The following is a 25,838-nucleotide window of genomic DNA, read 5'->3' as shown; positions in this document are numbered from 1 at the left end:
GAACTTGCACTTAAAACTCTCTAACAAATCATCAGCGTTAGTCTTCGTCATTCATGCACAAACACTCGGCTTAGCTTCAGGACGTTTTATTGCATTAGCTGCAAGTAGCTATGAAAGGACGAGTAAGGAAGTAAAAGATAACCCCTCTCCGTATCTAGCAAGGTTATATGCAGAAATTACTCCAATGTTGATCCTCTAGCCTACTCTAATCACATCAAAGACGACTTACAACTAAGTTAGTAAACGATCAGAAATATTGTATTGATCCCCAAATCAAGTCAAAAAAGTATCAGAGCTCAGTCCAAAACTTTATTGCAATTGGCTTAGTTAAAATATAAATTTACCAGTATGGAGTGTCAAAATCAAATGCACACAGAGTAGGAAAACCGATCATAAGAGAAACTGCTTATGAAATAAGAGCAGAAATCCCTAATAAATTTCGTAGAAAAATGATTAATATTGCAAAATTCCATGAAAATACCATAACGAGTATTTTTAATATACGTTATTTATATTTTGGCCTATTTTTGGCTTGATAACTTTATTTCCATGGCGGAATTCAAAGGACATAGATGGGACGTCAAAAACCATTTATAGAGTAAATGTAATACAATAAATTTTGACATATTTAGACTTTATAACTCTTTTTAAAAATGTCATTGGAAGTAAATTTATCAAAGCTTAAAAAAATCACAAAATATTAAGCTTCAATCATGATTCAGAATGATTTATTAGTTACAGTTCATTTATATTCAACTCTAAATGTCTAGGATAAGGTTTGGAAAAATAGCTGCCGATTCATGATGGTTCCCTCTTTGTATGATATCACCAGCAAGGATCTTTGAAACTGCATTTAATCTTGCTCTAAAAGATTTTTCTAAGGAATCATTTAATAGATTTATGAACTTCTCTGGCTAGAGATGATCAATCTGCAGATCACATTAAAATCTCCAAATCCAAATACATATGTTCTGTGTCAATGGAATCCGTTTGTTAATTTTGTATACAACACAAAAATACTCTATTTTTGTGGTCAGCTGTCTATTCCCCCGTTTTGGTTAATACGTGATGGCTAGTTCATAATTAATTCCTTTTCAAAAATAAACAAACTAATAAGGTATACTATAGTTTATGTTCCGATTCCAAAACTACACGAATACAATTATATATATTGGCCATTTTATGAAGAAATTTTGGCTATTATACATAAATACAAATGTATAGCTACGCTTTTACAGATAAAAATACTTAATTATAGTACAACGATAAGGCCCAAAAATAAGTTTTGTTCACATTAATATTCATATTTATAGCTATAAATTATTATTTTCTTTCAGACTGGTTAAAATATGCTCTTGCGTGAGAAAATTAGATTTAAACTTGAATTTGATACCATCTATCATAATATTGTAGTATATTATAAATGTACCGTCATACTGTGAATATCGTGCATTACAAATAGATACTGGATACATATGAACTAATATTATTATTCTTTCATTTTTATGTGAAACATTTTTGAAAAAAAAAAAGTTTTTTTAAACTTTTTAATCAATATAACTTCAGAGGTATAGATACATATTTGTACATATTTTATGTAACCTATTCTCTTTTTTAACGGTTTATACTTTGCTCAAGAAAAGATATGTACATATAAGAAAAAATTAAATGGAGTTTAAAGCAAGAAAATACCTTTCCAACATGATTAGTTTGATGCAATAGTAATGTATTGAATTAAACATACGTTTTTGCAATTAATTTTTTAATTGTTTTGAAAAAGTATTTAAAATGTAACATTCATTCAACTGAAAAGCCATCCAGTGAGTATATAATAGTTTATGTATACATGAAAAAAGGTAACCGGGTACAATGTGTATAGTGCTCCCTAGTCCATATACCAAAACAGTATAAAAACAAAATGAGTGTATATATACAGGGACCGCTATGTAAAATAAATAAAATCTTGCAGGCGTTCAGTTCCACTCATATGTATTAAAAAAGAAAAAAACAGAGAAAGACTATATCTAAAATTTTAAACTATTATTTGTTAATTTAGATGAGGTTTAGCAACGAGTTAAGTACTCCCAGGCTCATGAAAATAGATATTTTTTTTCTCAAATTTTCCTGATTATTCTTGAGAAAATATTGTCCAAGTATTGATTTGGCACCTACGTGTGAGTGTACACATGGAAAACCCAGGGTAACATTAATTATTTGTTGGGGCTGATATCGATTATATTATTAAAACAACATTTGTAAGTTCTTCGATGCCTAATTACCTCGGTCAATGCCGGGTACTACTGCTAGGTTCTAGTAAAATATTAATTTAATAAGGAGAAGTTTCGAGAATAAAAAGTAACAAAGTATTACTCTGACTGCATAATGTTCTTTTTGGCTGGAAGTGACACGACCCTATATGCAACATTTTATGTTCTTTATATAATTTATTGATAAGTACTTTAAATAGAAAATTAATGGCATTTTTGGGTGAACATTATCCATTTTTTGATGTGTTGTAGCACCTTAATTTTCAAAAACTATGGGTCAATTTTGTGATTTTATCATGGCATAGATATTAGTCCACCAAAAAAAAAAATTCAATGCCTGATAATGTATTTTATTGGATTAAAAAATACAGCTAAATTTATGAAAATATGAAAAGAATAAAAATAGCTGAAAATTTCAAAGTCATTTGAAAAATTCTGATACAATTCAAATTTTTTGAGGATCCATAAAAAAATACGAAAACAATAATTGATACATGGGCTATTTAACTATGTCCAATTTTGAACCAAAAATTTAGAAAGAGATACATTGTGCCTGAAAGAGGTCACATATAATTAAATATCTTATGTAATAGGCGGAGCCGAGAGACACTCCCCATGGATGATTTGAGTCGACATATTAGGATATCAGTCGAAAATTTTGGATTATTCAACTAGTAAATATACACAAAATTGAAATGCTATGTTAAAAAATTGTTCGTTTTATATTTATATCGGGAAAATTGGTATGGTCTTTCACTAAAAAAAGCATTTATTTTATAAAATGCCATTTTCAAAATAGAAAGAAATTTTGTATTTTGTAAAATAACTATCATTAAATAAAATACATATAAAAAAACAGAAAAAACAATTATGAAAAAAGGTTGCTCGGAAATATTTTTTTCAAATATCATTTTTTTGATATCAATCAGTAGATCATAATGGAGTTTTTTTTTTTTTAAATACGCAAAAACAGGACACTCAAATCGAAGTCATCTTACCTATTCGTAGTTGAAAATCAAAACATGTATTATTCTCATCTCCTGATAGCTGTAAAAAATAGAAAATATATTTTTTAGTTTCTTAATGACGTCATTCTATATACATAATAAAAAATAAATACTGTGTATGCCCTAAAATGTGTTTTGGAAATCCAAACTTTTATGTATTTAACAAAACTAACCTTAATGTTAATAAATATTTCCCCTTTATAACATAATAAAAAGGCTTTCTGGACAAAAACTAGCAAATCCGGCATCATAAATAAGTATATCTTGTTATTAGGTTTTATTTTTTCAAAAGGCTACTTTTGAGTTGCATGGATCCTTAATTTCTCAAATCATTGCTCTCCTGATACTTTCAAATATACATAAAGGTTGTTTTAATGTTTTTGGTTATTCATTATCAATTAAAATACAAATGCCATAATTGTAAATGTGGGTAGATCTTTTAGGTTCCTGAATTAATACATTTCCTCAAGGATCAGATGACTTATGTTATGTTTGTGGAATTAAAAGTTTAGTTGTAAATAACAAGCTTTTTTTTAACATGCACTTGAGAGCATTTTTTATATGTACAGTCAAACCTGGTCTAACTGTCACCTGATTTAAGTGATCCACCATACAATGTCGTCATATCTATTCCCCATGCAGGAATTTCAATACATACAACACTGGATAAAGCGTGTCCCTGCAATCTCCGTACAGAGGTCATACAAATTATTACATAGCTAATACAGATTAATTTGCTTTTAACTGTTACTTTTTAAAACTTATAAAAAGTGTTGAGTACAAAATCAAGATGGAGTGACCGGCCAAAAAGCATTTTCATCTGACATCAGCATTGCTGATTTCCTCTTTTTTGGAGCCTAAACAACTGAGTTTTATAAGAATAAAGGCTTTCTTATTTTCACATTAAGGAAAATTGAATGTGAAAATGGGACCAATAAATAAAAGGACTTAAACATTAATGTCTATACTAATTGTGTCTCACTTTTGCTTAGTTTCATTATATATGTGACCCTAAAATGTATGAAACATACTGGGTGGTTCATTGAAATCTGAACACTTACTAAGTCAATATTGAATTAAGACCGACAGATTGAAATTAATTAATATTTGGATATATTAAAGCATAAACTATTAGTTACAAAACAAACAAAAATCGAGCTTTCTAGCCTAAGTACAAGTCAAGAAAATGAAACTTGAACGTGATTGACAAATTTCCATTCGCGCACTTTAAGCAGTTTAGGTTCTTTAGGCCCACCGTCTTCCCCGTCAGCAAGTTCAAAAACGTTGAAAGGAAGAAGGGCTCCGTGAAAAAGGCTAAACTCGATGAGTTAAGGAAAACAGCCCATGCTAATCCCCTCAAGTCCACGAGGGCCCATGCAGGAGATCTCGGGGTTTCACACGAGACTGTCCAGAGAGCTATAAAAAAGAGAGTGGAGGGGCCACTTTTGACACCAGCAATGAAAAAAGTTCATCTTCTCCGTTGCAAGACTCTATTGAATGTGTCTGTTGAACTCTTTTTGACAATTCCCCCCTCCTACAGATCTCATGCCAATCCCCCCGACTTCAACTTTTGGGTACATGTTGAGCAGAAGGCTTGCAGTTTCTCTCACCCAAACACTGCGGCTCTCAAAGCCACTGTCAGCCATCAGTGGAACGCCTTGATAGAGTACTACATCTGGATGACAGGCTTTCCTTGCGTATTAATTTTGTTAAAATTATATTGTTAGTTAATAAATGATATCTTCCAGAAGTTTAAAGTGTTCAGGTTTTAATGGAACACTCAGTATGTTATAACATCGTGAAATAATCTTATTTGATAAAAATTAAATATTACAGCAGAAAGAAAAATATATTTTTCTGCAATTAGCCTTTTTTCTTATCTCTAATAGATTAAAAAAAATGTTCGAATCTAACGATGAATCTTTTTTCAACCAAATCCCTAAAAATATATATTCATTAAACAGACAAAAAATTGGAAACTCTTACGTATTACCTACCAGTGTTTCAAAAGTATTACTTCATCGAAAATGTGCTTCGGCCCCGAGTTATCAAAAAATTACAAATCAACTTTTGGAGTGTTTTATGGCGAAAATCCATAAATATTAGTAAGCATCAAGAGAAACAGTTGGTCAGTTAATTTGAGTAGAATAAAAAATTGTATTTTCAAATCAAAAACTGAAAATCTCTATTTAAAAAATCAAAAGAAGCAACGTGCTCAGTGGACAACGCGCTTCTCCTTAACTAAATGTTCAATACCCTGTCGCTCCAAGAGAAGGAAATTTAAATTGGCTTCAAAACTTTTTCTAGGTCAGATTAATTAATAGTAACACTAAAATGTACATCCACTTAATCTAATCAATATAACTGCACCTGACCAATAGGAATTTAAAAAATAGAAATCTCCAACTTTGACAGATAAAAACAAAACAAAAAAACCATTGATGTTATCACACAACCTTTCCATATAAAAATACTCAAGTATATTCGGTAGTTAAGCCATTTTCCTCAACTATGGAACTATTACTCAATAACTGTTGAGAATTGTTAACAACTTAAAAAGAGCACATTATAATTTAACAAATCAAAGTTCGTTTTTTTCCAAAAAATTTAATATTTGAAATTTAATTTTTCAAATAATTTAATTTTTTGTTAATAGCTATGGATTTTTAAATTTTTTTCTAAAAAATTGCATATTTGTAATACAATTTGCGTTATTCACAAAAAATTAAATTCTTTATGAATAACAATGAATTTTTGAATTTTTTTTCTAAAAAATTGAGTATTCGTAATTCAATTTGTGGAATTTTTATCGAAAAAAAATATTATTTTGTGAATAGCTATAGATTATTGAAATTTATTTAAAAAAAAATTTAATATTTGAAATTTTTTTCTAAAAAATTTAAAACTTCGTTAATAGCCATGGCTTTTGGATTTTTTTTTCCAAGAAATTGAATATATGAAATTTTTCAAAAAAATATAGTTTTTAGAGAATAGGTTTTTTGAAATTTTTGGAAAAAAGTTAATTAATTTCTTTCTTTTTTTCAATACAAAAACCAATTTCGATGCCTTGTTATTAACTCAGTCGATTAATTGAATCAATACCTCGACAGCTGACAACCAATAGAGGTAACACCGTAGAAAGACACCTTTTTTGTTATTAAAAATATAAAAGAACCGGTGTTGGATTTCAAAATCGAAATTCAACACTTATTAATAAATACTATATACACAAAGCCCCATTTATAATCGTGGAGAGTTGGATGTGAGCATTGTAATATGTGCTATTATAACACATTTATCTACAACCATAAAGTTTATATGCTTTTACAATGTACAGCATGGATGTAAAATTTATATTTATGTATTGTTGAAAGGCTTGAGATGGTTGTATATGTCTGTATGTACAATGTACATTTACAGACTTACAAGTGAAATACAAGCTAGCATTTTCACCCATGTATGTATATACACACATTGTACAGGGAGGTTCAGAATTATAGTCCCATTAGTTTTAATGTCAGTAAACTAAGAGTATGACTAGGTGATAGTTTGTCACAAAAGTCACCCAAGAATGTTGAAAAGGTAATTTTGAACACTTTTGCACTAATCCTTTATCACTTGATCTTAAACCCCAAAGCATTTTGGGGTTATGTCGAAGAGGAGGCCACTGCAGTTTCCAGCTCAGAAAAGACTCCGAGATGGCAGCATCGTAAGTAAAATTAAGAAAGACACTCTACGTACTAGCCAGTATTAATTTTGCCTTCTTTTTTATTCGCTGCTGTGGTGTTTACCTAAATGTAATTAAAGATTATTAAAGTGAAATTCTATTCACGTCTCCAAAACACCAAGAAGTTACCGAGTAAATGAGAGTCACGAAATGGAGAGGAATGAGTTGTAGACGGAAAATTAATATGGACATACATTTGTTAAAAAATAAAAGAAGACCAAACAACCCGTATCTCAGTTAGTCACAAGGCTACTGTCCACATCAAAGAAGGTTCTAATCCACGTTACATCTGTGCTCGTTCTGTTCCGCTTGCACTCCGTGATAAGGTCATCGAATAACTTCAGTCTATGGTGAACCGTAGAACGGGGGAGAAAATCAAAACTTTGGAGTGAGCTTCCCCGATTGTCACCGTTCTTAAAACTGATGGAAAAGTGCAAATATCTGCCCATTTTACCAAACATTGTTTCTCATTGTTAACAAGCTGCGGTATTCATTACTTCATCCCGACGAATGTTTCTCTGGTTTGAATGGAGCGTATTATTTCACCAAGCTGGATTTCTGACACTGCTACGAACAATTTCAATTAGATAAGTATTCCAAAAAGTTTTTAACAATCAACTCTCCCATTGATCTTTAATTACATTTAGGTGGAGAGATCACTTTTACTTTTAGACCCTATCCACACTAAAAAAGATTTCTGATAAATCACAACATATTTATGTATTTGGGATTGTATTCACATGAGGATTTACCAAAAACGATATTTTTAGAAACAACGTCTAGAGTGGAGTTATTTGACAACGCCGTTTACACTCGAAATCCGATAGCACAAGTTGTAACTTTCTAGAAAATTACACATATTAGGAGAAGGAGTTAATTTTTTACAGGCTGAATGTGCTCATTTCCCCTTCTCTAATAATAAGATTTTGATTAGATACATCATTCATCAAAATTCTTAACCGGCTCGTATTAACTAGATTTTTTTTTGTGTGGACGCATAAACATTTTTTTAATCCAACACGAAGAGATACACTTGAAAGAAGTTGCCGTATAAATGGAGCCTCAGTTTTGTCTTTCTTTAATCAAGGAAAGAAAATATATTTTGTTTAGGTCAGGCGAAACATAAAAAAAGTGATTTCGTTTCGTCTCGTAATCGTTATACAAAATACAATTTGTCTATTCATGGTACTAGCTACAAGTTCCTGATTAGAAACCTTCACCGAGTTATTCCAAACAGGGGCAAGCACATCGAATGATAATTTGCTTAATTGTAGGACAATTTTATATACATCTGTAAAAAAAAGTATTAATGCATATGTGGTCCATCAACACAAAATCAAGCTATAATGAATTTTCTCAAAATTGAGTGCGGTCTACTAACCCTTTTGGAGGGGTTTCAAATACTCCTTGAAGTAGCCGAAATTGATCGTCAGAATATAAGAATGCTAAATTGTTCAATTTTATTTGAAGAGGGCCAATATGAGTCTCTTTAATCAAATGAACTTTTTAAATAGACAGGGATAAACCACTGAATTTTATTCTACGCCTCAAATCCTAGGATAAATTCTTTTGAGACGGGCTGACAACAGAATATCATTTGGGATTTCAATGTTCAAGGCGAGAGAAAACAAATGATAAAACAGATATCTACACACTGACTCCATTTTTTTTGTTTAGTTAGGATAGTGACTTCAAAAATAATTAGGAACAAACTGAAGATGGCAAAAGCTCAGTGGTTGACAGTGGTGCATTAATACTTAAAAGGCGCTGCTGTAGACTGGTTATCTTAGGCTTTAAAGGGGATCCTTAAACAGTATTGGAGAACAATTTTAAAGTGGTTCCGAATATCGAATGGCTATATCCTTATTCTATATTAACAAATCAGTAGTGGAGAATAAATAATGCACTTTCCTTGCCTTGGTGATTGAAAATTCTGGACATCTCTTTTTCCTATATTCGTTCGCACAGTAATTAATTAATTAAGTGAAGAAATGGAACAGCAACAATGGAACTGTGGAATCCCGAAGGGTGATTAACTAGTGTCAACGGCGTTAAGTTACCCATAAAATTTCAAAAACAAAGCCTTGATAGCAAAAATAAATATAGTCATATACACAGCATGAACTAAAAAACAGTCCTATCTCAAGGGATGGAGAAGAGAATCACGAATTAATGATTGGAATACTAAATTAAATAATAAAACAAAAAGGTTTTAAACTATAATTAAACATTCTTGGGTATCTTAACTCCATCGCACAAATTTGTATAACAAGCATTTAATTGACCTCAAATATGTCTATGAAATATTGAGCTGTATGTAAATTAGAATGTATAATCCGAAACGAAAATTGAGATTCTCAAGGTTTAATCATCGCAAAAGTCGTGTCTTCCTTTTTACTATCAAATTATACTTTCTTTATCAGACGGAGCGCGCTCAAACATTTATAGCTCTTTCTACTCTTGGAAAATCCCTTAACAATTTTTTTAACAAAATAGGATATTAATTATATGATAATACACATATTTTATTGACATGACACATAGCAAAAAAGTTTTACTAAGTACGGAAATTTGTTAGCGCAAAATAGGGAGTATTAATTTTTTTTCAAAAAAAATCAAAAAATAAATTTTCGGAGAAAAATTTCAAAAATATATATTTGGTGACAAAAAAATATTTTTTTTTGCAAAATAATTTGAAAAATTAAATTGCGAATATAAAATTTTATGAAAAAGATATCAAATATTAAATTTCCTTTTAAAAAAGGAATAATTCCTTTTTTTTCCAGCCCACCCTCTGCGGACACCCCTGATATATGAAGTAATAAATAAATTGGCATATTCTCTTGTTCTTAGTTTTTGTTCAAGGCTGGTTTGATGTTGACGTAATACATATGTATTCTAATTTGTAAATTTTTTTTTTTGACGGGACTCTTATTCAGGGCCACCCTGTATTGGGATTGTATTTCTAGATACATAAATGTTGTATATGGACTATGTTTGACTTCAAATTATATCACTAATATTGTAGCATTCAGTATGTTCTCGTTTTTTTATGCCCTTTTTCATTTCACAATGCGTGTACTCAGTATGTAAACATAACATATAAATTAGTGATGGGACGATTAATCGGAATGTAGATCGAAGTTGGGAAAAAAATGTTTAATTTGTGATTCCGATTCTTATTTATTAATGGTAGTTAACTATTTATTACTTTCTAAGTCATGGAAAAAATAAAGGAATTTTTGATGTTTCTTTTTTAATGTTATATTAGAAATTTAAATTTTGAACAACTGGGGATATAATTTTTTTTTTTTGAAATTTTAATTTTTTGAAAATAGCAGAATCATTTAAAAAAAAAAGATGAAAGCATTAAAAATAGATGGATCAAAAACAAGTTTTTGTTTTAGATCCTTCTCTTTTTAAAAAATTCATTAAATATTTTAGAATTTTTTTTCAAAAATCCCTTTATTTTTTGAATAGTGCTGCATTTTAGCAAAAATTTTAAATACCATATTGTATAAAAAATAAATTTCTAATAATATAACATTTTAAATTAAATTTTTGGGTTTTTTTTCCAAAAAATTCCAAAAACCGAGCTCCTCCTGAAATACAATTCTGTGGATCCCCTTGATATCAAAATGGTATTTTTTAACCATTAGTTACAATATTAAAGAAAAGGCATCGGAATCGGCATGGCTAATTTTTGATAGAATTATATAGCTATCAGCAACTGGATTTTTTTTTTAGACATCCCATCACTAATATAAATAGAGCTACATATGAATATCTGCAGAAGCACTTTACATAGAATACATTTATATTGAATATATATCATTATTTTTGCATTTCAATGTATATATTTTGTATGGCTCATTGGTTTGTTTGCTTATTTGTTTCAAGCCTTGTTTTCCTTTACATATTGATTTATTATTCCTCTTGACACGTAATCACTACAACTCCTATGGTTGTATAAAAATATGCCATTAGACGTGTACGATACTTTTTGTAGTCGCAACTCTGAGCTGAGAATTTAAATTAATTTTTAGTGTAAGACCTCATGGATAATGGAAAGTAACACTGAGGATTTGTTGGGAAGTTATAATTGTCAGTCCTTGTTAGACTCATAGTATAATTGAGGTTTAACATAGGAGTAATTCTTGCCAATGTCCTGGTTGATTTCCTTCTCCATCTGCCCCCACGTACCTGCTGCTTGTAACGGATCTAATTAAACGTCATGCCAGCTAAGCTGCTGTCCTTCCAAAATATTCTTTAAATTGTCAGGGTTATCATGTTGATTTTGGGTTTATTTTTATTTTGCATACCCAAAATACAGATGGTTCAAAATATCAATTACTCTAAGCAACATTAGAGGTTGGGCGAAATTATTTATGACCAGAGGTGTATTTCCCCATTTTGCATGATGTAAGAAAGACTTCTGATTCTCTCTTCTGGAGCTGTAGGCTTTTAAGAGTAACTCTTGAGCAGATCCCACATGGACTGGTGGAGAATTTTGGAGCAACAACTGGTAGAGATGAATTATTAGGACGCTATTGTGGAAAGTTTTGGGTATGCTAACAAACAACAACCAAAAAGCTACTTGGTAACTCTGACAATTTGAAGAATGTTTTGTAGGGGAGCAGCGTGGCTCTTAAGGCGTTTCATTAGATCAGCTACAGTCAGCTGTGACTAGGGAAGAAGGGAACAAAAAAGGGTATTGGCAAAAATTACTCCGATTAAGAATGTTTTCTTGCATTAGCTGCAAGTAGCTATGAAAGGACGGGGAAATAATTAAATAAAAGAAACCCTAAAATTTGGAAATATGTTTAAGAGGAGGGACACAGAGAAGAGTTGATATTTTGTTACATAATTGTCTGACTTTCATCATTTTTAAATGGAATTATTTAAAAAATATTAATGTGTGGGACATATATGTACAATATTCTTCCTATGACACGTAATATTTTAAAACTGCATGTCTAAAGGACAAGAAAAGAAAATAAGTGTGAGTAACCTTCTATGTATTCTATATATTTGTTTAGTAAGCCTGGTGTTAAAATAAATACATTGTATATACATATTGCGAGTTTGACAATTTTTTCGATTAATCTATGAATCATGTTTTGTACCTGAGAGGAAATGCAGTGCTGGGTGTGTGGTCTAATAAATAAATACTAGCACTTGTATTTTTGAATAATGTTTCTTCAGAGAAAGATATATTTGGCTGTATACAAGTTGCGGCTATGTACGTTACTTACACAAATGACGTCATTGAAACATTTTTTTTCCCGTAACATATGTACCTTTTTCTTCCATCTACAGAAAATTTACCTTCTTAATTTAATTATCAACATAAATCAGGGGCGTCTGCAGGATTATATTTAGGGAGGGCTTGGTTTTTGGATTTTTTTAAAACTAATTTCAGATATTAAATTTTTCGGAATTTTTTTCAAAAATCCATAACTATTCACAGAAAATAAATTTTTCCGAAAAAATTTAAAAAAATCCAGTCATTCACAAAAAAAAAAAAATGGAATAAAAAATCCAATATTAAATTTTGCAGAATAAACATTTATAGTAAAGAGCTTTCTACCTTCTTTCTAGACAGTGGGGATGATGTTCTTGGGGCGTCCGCAGGGAGTGATCTGGAGAGTCTGGAGCCCCCCAAATTAATGATTTTTTTCTTTTTACCGGAAAATTTAATATTTGAACTTTTTTTTTCAAAATTTGTTATTTTTTCAAAACAGCTGTGCATTTTTGATTTTTTTTTCCAAAAATTTAATTTTTTCTGAATAGCAATGGATTTTTGAATTTTAAGGGGCTATGGATTTTTGAAAAAACAATTTTATAAATTTAATATTTGAAATTTTTTCAAAAAAATTAATTTTTCATATTTTTTAGAAATTTTTTTAATTTTTGGACATCTTTTCAAAAAACAATTAAATACCTAGACCCCCCCTCCAAACATTATTTTTTTTTCCTATTCTGTCTGTTATTGTCATATATTTGATGATTATTATTACTGAAAGACAATACTTCCATTCCACAAAGTGGTTATTCGTCAAAGTTTCTGTCTGTTCGACATTTACTCCATCGGCTAAGTGTCCGTTCGGCAAAATGACATTCCACAAAATAGGTTTCACCAATGTATCCTTACATGCATTAAAATTATGGGGTGTTCTATTATTTGTTTTGGGGCAACGTTACCAAATCTGTCAGGGATCACATACCTACACTATACATTAACACAAAGGATTACATAGTACAACATTCCATGTACTTCTTAAATTTAGTTTGCCAATACCCATAGCTTTTTCAAATATACGTTCGTATTTGTGAACAAAAGTTTATGCCGTGATCTGGAAGCTCATCATTCATTCCTCTAGATCTATGTAAAAGGATGTCATTTCTGAGTCAAAGGAGGTTTATAGTATCTATGTATTGTATCCTTATTATATAATGTACAGCATAAATGTAGCAATACTTTCTTATCATCAAATAAAATATTAAAAATAATAGTAAACCCGTCAAAGAAAAAAAGAAAACATTTTTTAATGTTGTGGTTCTAAGGAGGGATCAAATGGGGATTTATATAAAATCGTCAGTCCCCCCTCTTTTTCTTTCAGAAAGATATAAATTCAATCTGAAGGAGAGATCAGAACTCATTTTATATCCTATGTATTCGTTGTTTATTTTATTAAAGATATATACACTTGGGATCGAGGCGGCTTGTGACTCGACTTGAGTCCATATTTGGCTTTCGCAATGAATCACTCTCCAGACAAAGGACCTGTCCAGGTTTAAGAAGTTTGCAATCTCCACATTGCCTCGTCCGGAGTGGAAAAAGACAGAGATACTTTGTCTTTTCCACTACTGTGGAATAAATACTTCGTTGATAGATGCCATTTTTTTAACTGATGCCAAAACACTTCCGTCTAGCAGACAAAATAAAGTCTTACCTGCGTATGTGTAGGTGTTCAAAGTTTGTTGGTACACTACAGCCTCGTGCTGTATATACAAATATAATTAACCTATTTATATTACGGTGCTAATAATTTTTTTGGCTAAGCCTCCCAAATGATGAAAACTAGCGACACCCTTGCTTAATACAATTAGTTATATTATAATGATGGACTTGAAATGAACTTAAAAGAAATCTGAAAACGCGAACTGGACTCAATAAAAGTATTCAAGAACTTGAACTGGTGTTGATGAAAATATTTAAGGACTCAAACTGGTCTAGATGGAAATGTTCAAGGACTTGATACTCGAATTGAAATAGTAGTAGAATAACTGTTTGCCACATATGGTACTTAGTCGTATTTCTACAATGAATATTGATTACAATCTTGCCCATACGTCATAGTTTATCTTTGTTTCTCGATATTCTGGACAGTACTGAGGCTTCCATTTCTGAAAATTCAAGTTCAATGATCGCAAACTTTTGAATAAGAAGTAACAAAAGGAAATGGAGACTAGGCTTAACCAGGTGCCGTCACTAACTTATTTGCCTTGAAGTAGAATTAAGTACTTCTTTCAAGGTATTCAGACTTGAATCACCCCTTGAACTAATATTTAGAGTATATGATGATAATGATAACGGCTTTCCCGAGTTATTTCTAAAACTTTTAAAATAGGTTAAACAAAGCACGTATTCATTGTAGAAACAGTAATTATCGTGGTGGTGATTGTGGGGGTAGGTGCGCTTCATACTCAATTCTACACTGAGTCCAATAAGGGCTTACACTTTTAACTCTCTAATAATTCCTCAGTAATAATCTCCATTATCCATGAGCTCACTTAATTTATAATTGGATGTTTCCTCCTCGAAAATGAAAATAATGATAACACATTTGAAAAAAATTGTTAGTAAGGAATTATTTTACCATACCGGCATGTCATAAATTTCTAAAAGTCTAATAATTATTCCCCCTGTCTGAAAGCCTACCTGGAGAAAGAGAGAGAGAAAAAAAAAAAGGAGAAAAACCAGTTATAGATTTTTGTAGTTTTGAAAATGATTCAATGAGAATGAGACATAATTAAACGAATATGTGTAAAAAAGGCCTGCAGTCTACATAGTTAGTATATGCATATTTAGTTTGTCCTATGTAATAAATAACACCCGGGATTTATTGGGATATTTTATGTCAAAAATAGCTTACTTAATGGGATTTCCTAAAAAACCCTATAAAGTCATACAAAAAATGTATGTAAAAACAGTTAACTTTAGTAGATTTTTTAATGTTGTTTAATGATTTCTAATTCCTTTTAATGTAATCTTTTTGTTAAATTCTTTATTTTATTTTTATATTTTGCGTGCGTCAGCGAATCGTTAAAAAAAGTTAGCTAAGTGGAATACCCCTTCATTGTTCAAAAATGCCGACTGCAGACTCTCACAACATAGTTGTCTGCAATGGTAGCCCATTAATCTTCAACAATAACATTGAGGATGTTGCCATACGAGTGTGGGGTGGCGCAGGGCCCATTTTCTACATAGCTCCAGATTCCATAATCTAGGAGAACACAGTCAGGGGATGATTTGGACAAAAGTTAGGGGAACAAAAATCAGCTAGATTAGATCGGCAACACTTACATTGATCTTGTTGGATTGTCCCCGGTGGTGTCCCTAATTTCTCCAAAAACTCATCAGTTTTTACTTTGTTCAGCTCTTCATTCTCTGATTTCGTCTCCAGACTTCCCCCTATAAACAAGTGTCTTTCTGCACGGGACAATATCACAAATGGAGGGTACTAGTGTGGACTGGGGAGCAAGTCAGTAACTTGTTGTCTTATTGCTTACATTTCAAACATTTACAGTTGTCTGATTTGATCAGAGCAAATATCATCATAAAACTTAAAATAAAATGTTCTACTAAAACAGTAAAATTTTATTTATTTTTAAATCAAAAATTGGCTTCAAAAATCTTTCTGCAATTTGTTGACGCACGGTGTATTACTTACAAAAAACATATGAATATATGTCTAAGAGGAAATGATATCATGTAAAGGCTGAAAAGACCACAATATTTATGAATAACACAGACACCATTTATTTCCACTTATAAAAAAAAAAAAATAGTTTTACATATATCTACTTCCTCTCACTAGTCACTTTCATAATATGTATGTAAGAAATATGAAGACAGCAACAGTAAAGTATGTATATATGTATGAAATATAATCAAACTCTCAACTTACATTAAACTTGACAAAACTGTCCAATTCCTTCATCATGGCTGCGGCGAAACGAACTAATGTCTCTGTATTGAGAGTCCCATCGCAAATCCCCAGAGAGGATCTTCTCTTACCAGGATCAAGGCCACATGCAGCCATATAAGTTGAGGAAATTATCTTGATTTTCTCAACTCGGTGAAATTCTTCCAAAAAAAGGAGCTAGAAAGAAGATTTGTGAGACTAAATGCACAGTTTTACCAAATGACCATGTACGAAAAATTACTATAAAAAACTGCTAATAAAATTGGCTAATCTGAGTAACATAAATGGTTAAAAACAATCACACTTATTTGACTATATCTGTTGATAATCTATGCATGGAATGGCTATTTTTTCTATAAGTATAATAATTATGAAATGAAAGAGTGAATTAAATTAAAACAATCGTGTTATCAATGTTTAAGAAACTTATTTTAATTAATTACTAGTAGAAGGTGCCCTTATTGCAAGGCTGAATCGTGGGGAATAGAAACAAGGAATGAAGGTAAGAAGAAAAGAAGAGGGGAAAGAGAGAAGGAAGTATATATATATAAAGAAGGAAAATAAAGTTATATTTTGGTCAAAAACAGCCTCTTAATGACTGGGGATGCCCCCAAAAATATCATAGGAACATGCTTGGTTATTTTGTACGTCTACTTGCTAAATTTTAGACTGATTTGTTCATTTTTCATTCAAGTTGACTCACCTTGTCAAAGAGGGAAATGATGTCATTCAGGATCTGGAGACATTTTTTCCCCTTCTCAAAATTATTGGCTTCCCTGCAAAAGTAATCTGCATAGCGAGGAATTGAGGCAAACATGACGGCCACAGTTTGATACTCTTCGCTATAAAGACCCACTTCTCTATTATTTGATAAGTAAATATCAGCTAAGACAACAAATATAATGATTGATGAAAATGCATGTGATAGTAATATCGAACATTCTTACCCACGTGAAAGGGAAGAATGTTTTGCAAAAGTGTTTTGTTCACGAGCTTAAAGTCTGAGGCCTCTTCTTGATCAGATTTTAGCTGTCGTTTCCATTGATAGTCCAAGCGTCTCATATATTCATGCTGCAAATATATTAAACACATATCGATACGTATGATTATTTGATGGAATGTCGTACCTGTCGATCCATGAGTAAAAAGAATAGAGCAATGATGCAAATGTAAACAAAATGCGAGCAATTCTTATTGTGAAACGCAAACAGTTCGTCATAGCCAAAGTATTCAACTGAGAAGAGATTATTGTTATCAGCTGAAAGAGGCCCAAATATAATACATGCATAAAAAGTCATGCAACTTGCAAGGATGAAAAACTTTAACATGTGCTGGATCCTGCAAAAATAAGGAAAGTGGAAAGCATAAAAAATGCACTTTTTATAGGAGCAGTGTAATTTAGTCAGTCCCTCTTTAAATGATGACCTTTGATAAAAAGGAGTAGTAGATAGTTTCCTCTCAAATATTTGAATACTCAACGCTAGCATACAGCTAGATAAAATATTTAGAGATTTTTAAAACTAGTTTTTTTATATTTACTTTGACGTGTTAACACGCTGAGCAAAAAACTATCAAATATGTGCTAAAAATTGAAATCCAAACATGTAAAAAAAAGTACAAATAAGATTCAACTAAATAACGCTACTATGTAGCTGTCAAAACTATGTGCAACCACGCTAGCTGATAGCCAACAATGCTCTCCCTGCTATGCCAACGAAATGTTTGCTGAGTATAAAGGTAGCTGTTCCAAAAAATTTAGACGTTCCTTCAAGCTTCATTTTATATATTAAAAACACGTCTGAGTTGGAGACAAAAGCCGGATCATAAAAAAATATTTCCTTAATGAAGTCATAATAAATATCAGCTAGTGATGTGATATAAGAATATGAAACGATTATAGTTTGATGAGGACTCTTGTGGTTTTACTGTAAGACCTCATTTGATAAACTGAGGTAGAACTTGACTTTAAAATTAGTGAAAATGATGCTTTCTAAAGGGGGCTCTAAAATTTGGAATTTTCTAAAGAACCAATAAGAGGGGCGAGACCCATGTTTAGTTCCTTATAAAGGATTGTTACAATGCTAACAATTGCTAATGGATTATATAGTACATATACATTCCCCGATCAAGCCTATCATGATTTTCTGTAAGCTTACAAACCTACCTAGGGAGTATTTAAAGCAGAAATATGTAGATATTATGTATATTTTCGAATCCGTTTCTGCTCAAAAAGCACCGACATACACAAGTGTCAATCTTTTCACCTACGAATCTTCTTTTCATGACGATTACGATAACACACAAAAAAACACTTTTTTGAATGTTTAATCGAATTATTTTCTATCCTTGACGAAATAAGAACGAAACTAAATGTGACCAAAACGGGACGAAATGTAATAAAACGAAACAACACGAAAGTGACTATCTATTGGGTCGAAATTGGAATATCAATATATCGGGCAAAATAATCATCCTGATAACATTGCCAAACCGGCATCAAAAGGATACATCTGTACTTTACAACTAAAAATGATTTTTGAGCTATTAAAATACGATCATTTCCTCAGCCTAAAAAATACCCTCGGATAGTTCACAGCATATCAAGTAATTAATATAGATGTATGCCTGAATAATTTACTGAAGCCATTATTTTCTATTTCCGAATTCCATTCTCGAATTTATTTTTTTGTTATGTTCGTACACAACATATGTTGACAATATGAAATTTTGAATTGTTAGTTCGTTTTTGAAAAATAAAAAGGTTATACGTATTTCGGGCTTCTCCGGGATTTTCTACTATTGAAAAAAAAAAAATCAATTAAGGGAAATAGTCTTTCAAAACTTTTAAAAGAATGTATACTTATCTAAAATAGTAATTTTTTTACAAAATGCTAAATTTTGAAGAATAAAAAATCTTTCAAAGCCTCTATCGAAGCTTCTTCTTATCAATAACTCATTGCCCTAATTAATCACTATATGGCAAAATCAAATCATGTGTTTATTGCTCCTTTGAATGATCTGTCTTATGACTATAAATATAAAATTCAAGGATTACTCAAAAACTCTATAGTAAAAAAAAATCTTTTAAAAGTTTTTAAAGAATTTTCCTGTCTATTGATAAAGCAAAAATGACACAACAAACAAAAAAAAAGTCTAACCGGTTTATGGGCAAAAAAAAACTAAGAATGTCAACGTTGTGGACATTGCTTTTGTTAGCTTTCATCCTTTGGGTGGGCTTAGTCCTAATAATTATCAACTACAGGGCTGAATAGGGGGGAATAGAAATAAAGAATGAAGGTAGAAAAAAAGAGACAGAGAGAGGGATGTAGAAAGAGACCAAGGAGAAGAGAAGAGGGGATAAACCGAAGGAATGAGAGATATATAGAAAGAGACAAGGGAAAGGAGATTTTCTTTAGGTCAAAATAGCTTCTTAATTACTTTGGAGAGCCCAAAAAAAAACATAGGAAAATGCTTAGTTATTTTATAGGTACATCTACTTGCAAAATTTTAAATAGACCTCTTCTACTTTTTTGTATTCCATATGTGATAACACCAAAGACATACTTTTTATATATATGTTTGATATATTTAGGGATAGCAACCCACTGGTTGTGGACATGTGTACCAACATAATAAAAAATATATTCGATAATGTAATGATTATTGAACTTGAAATTATAAAATAACGGTTTGTTTTCATCAGACCTCGTGTATATCTTCTCAGCTAGAGAGATCTTGTCACTAAAAAACTGCTAAGTTATATTTAGTTTCGATTCTAAAAAGATTGAATCCTTAGGATATGAATCCATTGTGGCAAACAAACCAATCCAATTATGACAAAAGAAAAGAAATGCTTTCAGTTATAGAGGGTACATCCAATCAAATGAAAAATATCGGATAGGAAAATGTTTTGATTTACTCTTGTATGTTTATTTGAAGCCTTTCTGCATCCTTTATGTGATATCCAGCTTACACAAATATATTAATTAACCATCAACCCCTTCACTCTAAGGAAATCTTTTCAATTAAAAGGAGGAAGCCATAGCTTTATGCTCTCATTCATTTGTACGTACAACATACATACTTGTTATTGGATGTATCTTGAAAAATATATACCAAAAAATATACATATGTATATATGTTTATAGTAAAAGAATTTCATTTGATGGTGCTTCCCTTTTTCCCATTTTTTTAATTACATTTCATAGAAAGCAAGAACACAATATGATATCTAATATAGTATGTATATTGTTTTATATTAAACAGGAAACACGGCAGAGCCACCTCACTCATTTAATCGAAACGTCTTCCGTCAAGGCCTTCAGGGCATCAGCATTTGGGTGATAATCTTGTTCGTCTTGACCTCCAATCAGCAAAGTGATGGGTAAGGTCAGAAGTCTGCAAGCCGGAAGTCAGCTATGCTCCTCCTGCAGAATTGGTGCACCTTCTTGGACGTGTGTACCGGGGCGCCGTCTTGGGTAAGCATATAGTTGTACTTGGGGAACGTATTCTTCGGCCACGGCAAGATATGGTACATGAGGACCTTGTAGTAGACGTCCGTGTTGACTTTCTTTTCTTTTTTCGGTCGAATACAAAAAAATATAATGAATACCCATAAAGTTGGTCTTGAAGAATTAAGGAGGTGTCTAGCTGTTGTCGGCGCCACGACGCCGAGGATCATGATCTGAGCTGGATGTTTGGTACTGAATGTTCCTTTGACCTGATGTCTTGATTCAGCCAAGAAGCGAGCATTTTTCTTGTTCAGAACAGCGTCCACTGTGAAGATCTTCTTGTCAGAGATCGACTTGTGTGTGGAGGAGATCGCACACCCTCTGTCGTTTTTCTTGTTGCTCGAAATTTTTTAAACAAAAAAATAATTACACCAAATTGTAGCTGTTTTTCAGGTCTTTGAAATGGCGCCAGTACAAAATTGTCATACTTTTTGGAGCTGAGGCTATATGGCCTCGAAGGGGATTCTTATTTTTGAGTCCTTGTCCTGTAGACGTATAAAATAACCGACCATGTTATGTCCTATGATATGTACTTAAGAGACGGGGTTTGATCAAAGTAAAACCTTATTTCCCTTCTCTATTTCTATATCTCGCTCCTTCTTTCTTTCTCTCCCTCTGTCTCTTCTACATCCCTCTCTCTGTCTCTTTTCTTCTACATTCAATCTTTGTTTCTACTCCCCTCTATCGAGCCCTCTCTGCTAATTACTTATAGATATATTTTTTGGGGGGGAAGGGGGGAGGGGCTTCAGACAGTTTTAGGGGATATTGAAGCCTTCATGAAGAAACTAATGACGCTACTTCTAATAAACACTAGTAAATGGAATACAAAAAAATAACCATAATGTTATATTTGGGAACGTACAAGAGGCCTAAAAATGGCCAATTTCTACTTAAAATATCCTTTTCATGTTAAACTGACTTTTGCCACGCCAAAAAAAGGGCAGAGAGGTCTCAAATTTTGTCAAAGTAAGTTTTTTAAGTATTTCAAGCAAAAAAGGTCTTTGTGCAGGGGAAAAAAATATTATTCTGAAAAAAAAAGACAGTTTAATTGGGTAAAACTTTTGTTATAATCATTTTACCAATTCACCAATTACTTAAATCTACGTGCATATGTTTATAGGTATATATTATGACGTGGAAAAAACAACAACTAAGAATAAGCCTCCTCTATATAGTTTCTCAATTTAATGCTTGAGTAGACTCTGTTGAATACGTATTGTGGGAAGGAGGAAGCCTCAAGTGTAATAATAAATCTCTTACAGTTCCACCTCTTATCGTTTTTTTCTATCTATAGATTTTTTTGCTTCTTTTTTGCCATTTAGTACACATTGATTAATACATACTCGTATGTAAGGATGTGACTATTAGCTAAATTGAGGTAAGGATTATTTAAAAAAAAAAGTATATACTGGTAAGAGCAGAATATGCACGCTCCTATTAATTATTCCTCCCATTTTGGAAATTCTTACATATTAGCAAGCTAGGAGGACTATAGTTTATATTGATTTTTGTTAGCAGATATTTTGTGTCTCGAAGTTACCATATATTTTATGACATTTTCTTATGCATGGTTTTTATATTCACCACCATGCAGACTATATTTTCATCCCTACTCGTATTTTAGTTGTGTGTTTTGCAGACTTGGGACTCGTTAATTTTCATGATTTAACAGCGATTTCACACCTTGAATTAATTGAATGGCGATTTGACTTGAACTTGATGAGTTAAGAAACTCAATACTTGATTCCAAATCGAAAAAATAACTCGTAAATCGGACATAATTGGGATTGTTGAGCAGAAGGAGAGTGGCAAAGGGGTGGGATAAGGCATATAACTCTAGATACCTGTAATAAAGATGATATTTTTTCATTTTCCCAAATGAGTAATTTTTTCTTTATTATATACAATAATATATGAGAGTAAAATAAGGCTCAAATATATATTGTATTTAATATTGCTTAAATGTTAAACCACAAATTTCAGCAAAAATGGGTCTTTCTCACATTTTTTTTATATCAAATTTTAATGATAATAATAATTTTTGAAAAAAAAATTAAATAAAAAAAAACCTCTTTCCTTACCCTGGATATCCTTTAATATGTTTATTTCAAAAGAGTTACCAAGGAAGAATGTATCTGAATACCAATTAAGGACTAAAAGCTTGTAGTGTGTAAAGTATAAATATCAAAGAAATGATCTTTCACTCAAGTGGGAAAAAGGACCACAAAATGTCTTTGATAGACTGCCATGTATCTAAATTCCATGGAAAAGGGATATTTAAAAATAAATGATGAAACCATGTTTTTTAAAATATCTTGTGCCTTGTAGAAGTAAAATATATTGTGAAAAAAGGAATCACTTTTAGAGTGCTCAATTGAAAGAAGATATGAAGGTTATTTTCTATAAACAGGACAAGATCCAAAAATTCTCCTAACAAATAACTAATTGGACTTTTGTAAATCTGTAACGGAGGGACAGTAAAATTTACAAACTACCTCTCCAGTGAAAGTCGTGCCAATGTGCACCTGACTTAAGTTTTAGTAAAATCCAATCGAACTGTAAAAAACAACTAATGAACAGCACAGAGCCAGAGAATCAAATTACACTTAGGTTTCATACAAAAGAGACTTTGATTTGGCTTGAAGCATTCGAAGTGAAAATACACATAACTCTACTTAGGCTTCAGGAGTTGAAAGACTCGATGCCTGTTTCGGGACTGTAGAAATGACCTGTGAATAGCGCAGAGCTGGGCAATAAGACTCGAGTTGCATTTAAGTTTAATTAAACTGCAATTCAAAATCGATTTGTAGTGAAAATACTTTCGATTTTACTAAAACTTGACGAGTTCATTGACTCGATATCAAACTCGGACACGTAAAAATTACTCATGAACAAGGGCGAGCTTAAGACTTTCACACTCGAGTAACTAAGTAACATGATTAAACTACGGCTTCATACTCGACTCTGAGTAGTTCAAGGGAGAAAGACACACAAATTCGACTGGAAAAACTTAAAGACACAATTCTTGACTGAAGAGGAGTCTACAGGTTTATATTTTGGGAAAGGCTTGGTTTTTGGAATTTTTTTTTGAAAAATTTTGTTCCCATAAAAATATCTTTTTTTGAAAAAAATATCAAATAAAACTTTTTGGAAAAAATATCGAAAATTTAATTTTATAAATTTTTTGTAAGCAAATTTCAAAAGTAAAATTTTTGGAAAAAAAAATTCAAAAAATTATTTAGCTATTTTAAAAAATTAATTTTTAAATATTACATTTTTGGAAATTTAAAAAAAAAATCTACAGCTATGCCCAGAAAATCATATTTTTAGATAAAAGTTTTTCGGCCCTGGACAAAGACTCGTGAACTTTTCTGGTATATATTGATAGCCTACCTTAGGAATGTAAATATGACCATGATTGCGAGGGAGCATCGGTACGTGTAATTCTATGAATGAATAAAGACAAACCTGAGTATGATTAAATAGAACTAGTACGGGGATTTACTACCTTCGGACTTTCTGGTAGGCATCTTGTCGTCACCTTGGAATAAGGAAATCATCATCATGGAAAGTTAAAATCTAACATAAATTGTACTTACAACATCAATCACGGATGAAATCATAATTAGAAAAGACACAACCACAAATATAAAGTTCCTTGTGACCCAAGAGCCACTTATCCGTCTTGAAATATGGTAAAATGCCCTTAATCCCGCAAATGGAGGCTCCAAATTGATGTCGTCTTCCATGGACTCATAGTGTGGATCCACAATTTGATCCCATATATAAGACACCCAAAGTGAGGGAAGAAGGAGAATCAGGAAAAGGAATAGAGCAATGTAAACGATCCAAAGGTGAATGTGAGGTCTAAAAATAGGAAATAAATAATGACTCTTTATTTGTTAACTGAACCCCTAAATTTAAATAAAAAAATACTCTCTTTCGAAGGACATATAAAACTTGGAGAAACACATAATTTAAGAAGAGGGGGGCGCAGAAAGAACAACAAACAAACATATTATTAGAGGTAGATATGTTGCGCATAAATAAGGGGTCTCATGCCTCAAAGAAGCTTTGTTAATAACATGTTTATAAATATATAAGCATTAAATTACAATGAAATGCTTGCTTGCTCAAGGCTGTACTACTCTTCAGGCATTCTCTCATGGGATCTTCTACAAATTCTGGATAAAATATATGTACCAGAAATTTTACTCTGTATTCTTTTCATATCAAATCTGGTCTTGGATAATTTTGGATTCAAACTTTTTGGATATTTATACAACTTTTATTGGGTTCAGCCAATTATATTTACTCTTTGCAAATTTTCTATGGAATTTCAAATGTGTAGTTATATTTTACATACAATCATCTAACCCTGAAAAATATAATTTAAAGAAGGTTAAACCTCTATATTTTGAGAGTTTTGTTGGAAATGAAATAACACCTGGATTTTTACTTTGTTTTTGACTAAAAGAGCTTTTTCTAGTTGATAATCAGAACAGGCTTTATTATTTTCCAAAGCTGTCGTCATTATTATTTAATTCTTGAAGACTTCTAATTATAAAATAATAACGAGTGTTTGTCCTTATGAATGCCGGAGAGTAACACTGAGGGTTTGCTCCTCAGAAGTTATAAGTGTAAGTCCATGTTAGACTCCCAGTGGAATTGAGGATCGACATCGAACTAATTCTTGTCTTTCTAAATACGGAGTGGGATTTGTGTTTTTTTTTTCATGCTCTCACGGTTGTTTGCAGCTGAAATAATAAATAGTCATGACAGCTTAGCTGCTCTCCTTCTCCAAATTATCACGTTCATTTAGGGTTTCTTTTATTTTTACATACCAGAGAGATATATTAATTTTTTTCACTTTTTTATACAATATAAATAATTATCTCGGAATATTAAAAATTCAGCATTAAACCTCTACAAATTTCTGCTTCACAAAAAATTAAAATTAATTTGAAATTTTTTCAGGAAAAAAATGATGAATAAATTAAATTTCATGCAGAGTATTGATTTGCATCTTACTAAAAAGTTTGCTGAAAATAAATTGTGTAAAAATGTTCGAAAAATTCTCCAAAACCAAATTTGATACCAATTATTTTTTAAGA

The 25,838-nt window shown here is 31.5% G+C and overlaps 1 protein-coding gene across 9 annotated transcripts in view; it reads right to left on the bottom strand.

Moving 5' to 3' along the window:
* Positions 1-25,838, bottom strand: part of LOC121114334 (adenylate cyclase type 4) — an 87,791-nt gene that overhangs the window by 20,546 nt on the left and 41,407 nt on the right. For all 9 annotated transcript variants that reach the window (XM_040708269.2, XM_071886909.1, XM_040708268.2 and 6 more), the window contains 8 exons: positions 24,324-24,591; positions 24,233-24,265; positions 24,118-24,170; positions 17,341-17,551; positions 17,161-17,284; positions 16,917-17,098; positions 16,196-16,390; positions 3,266-3,314 (listed from right to left, as the gene is read on the bottom strand). In XM_040708269.2, coding sequence (XP_040564203.1) covers positions 3,266-3,314; positions 16,196-16,390; positions 16,917-17,098; positions 17,161-17,284; positions 17,341-17,551; positions 24,118-24,170; positions 24,233-24,265; positions 24,324-24,591 — 1,115 coding nt within the window. The remainder of the gene's footprint in view (positions 1-3,265; positions 3,315-16,195; positions 16,391-16,916; positions 17,099-17,160; positions 17,285-17,340; positions 17,552-24,117; positions 24,171-24,232; positions 24,266-24,323; positions 24,592-25,838) is intronic.

This window comes from Lepeophtheirus salmonis, chromosome 3 (assembly GCF_016086655.4).
Source record: "Lepeophtheirus salmonis chromosome 3, UVic_Lsal_1.4, whole genome shotgun sequence".
Taxonomy (NCBI): domain Eukaryota; kingdom Metazoa; phylum Arthropoda; class Copepoda; order Siphonostomatoida; family Caligidae; genus Lepeophtheirus; species Lepeophtheirus salmonis.
Note: the sequence above shows the minus strand (reverse complement) of the source record. Positions and strands in the feature narration are given on the sequence as shown.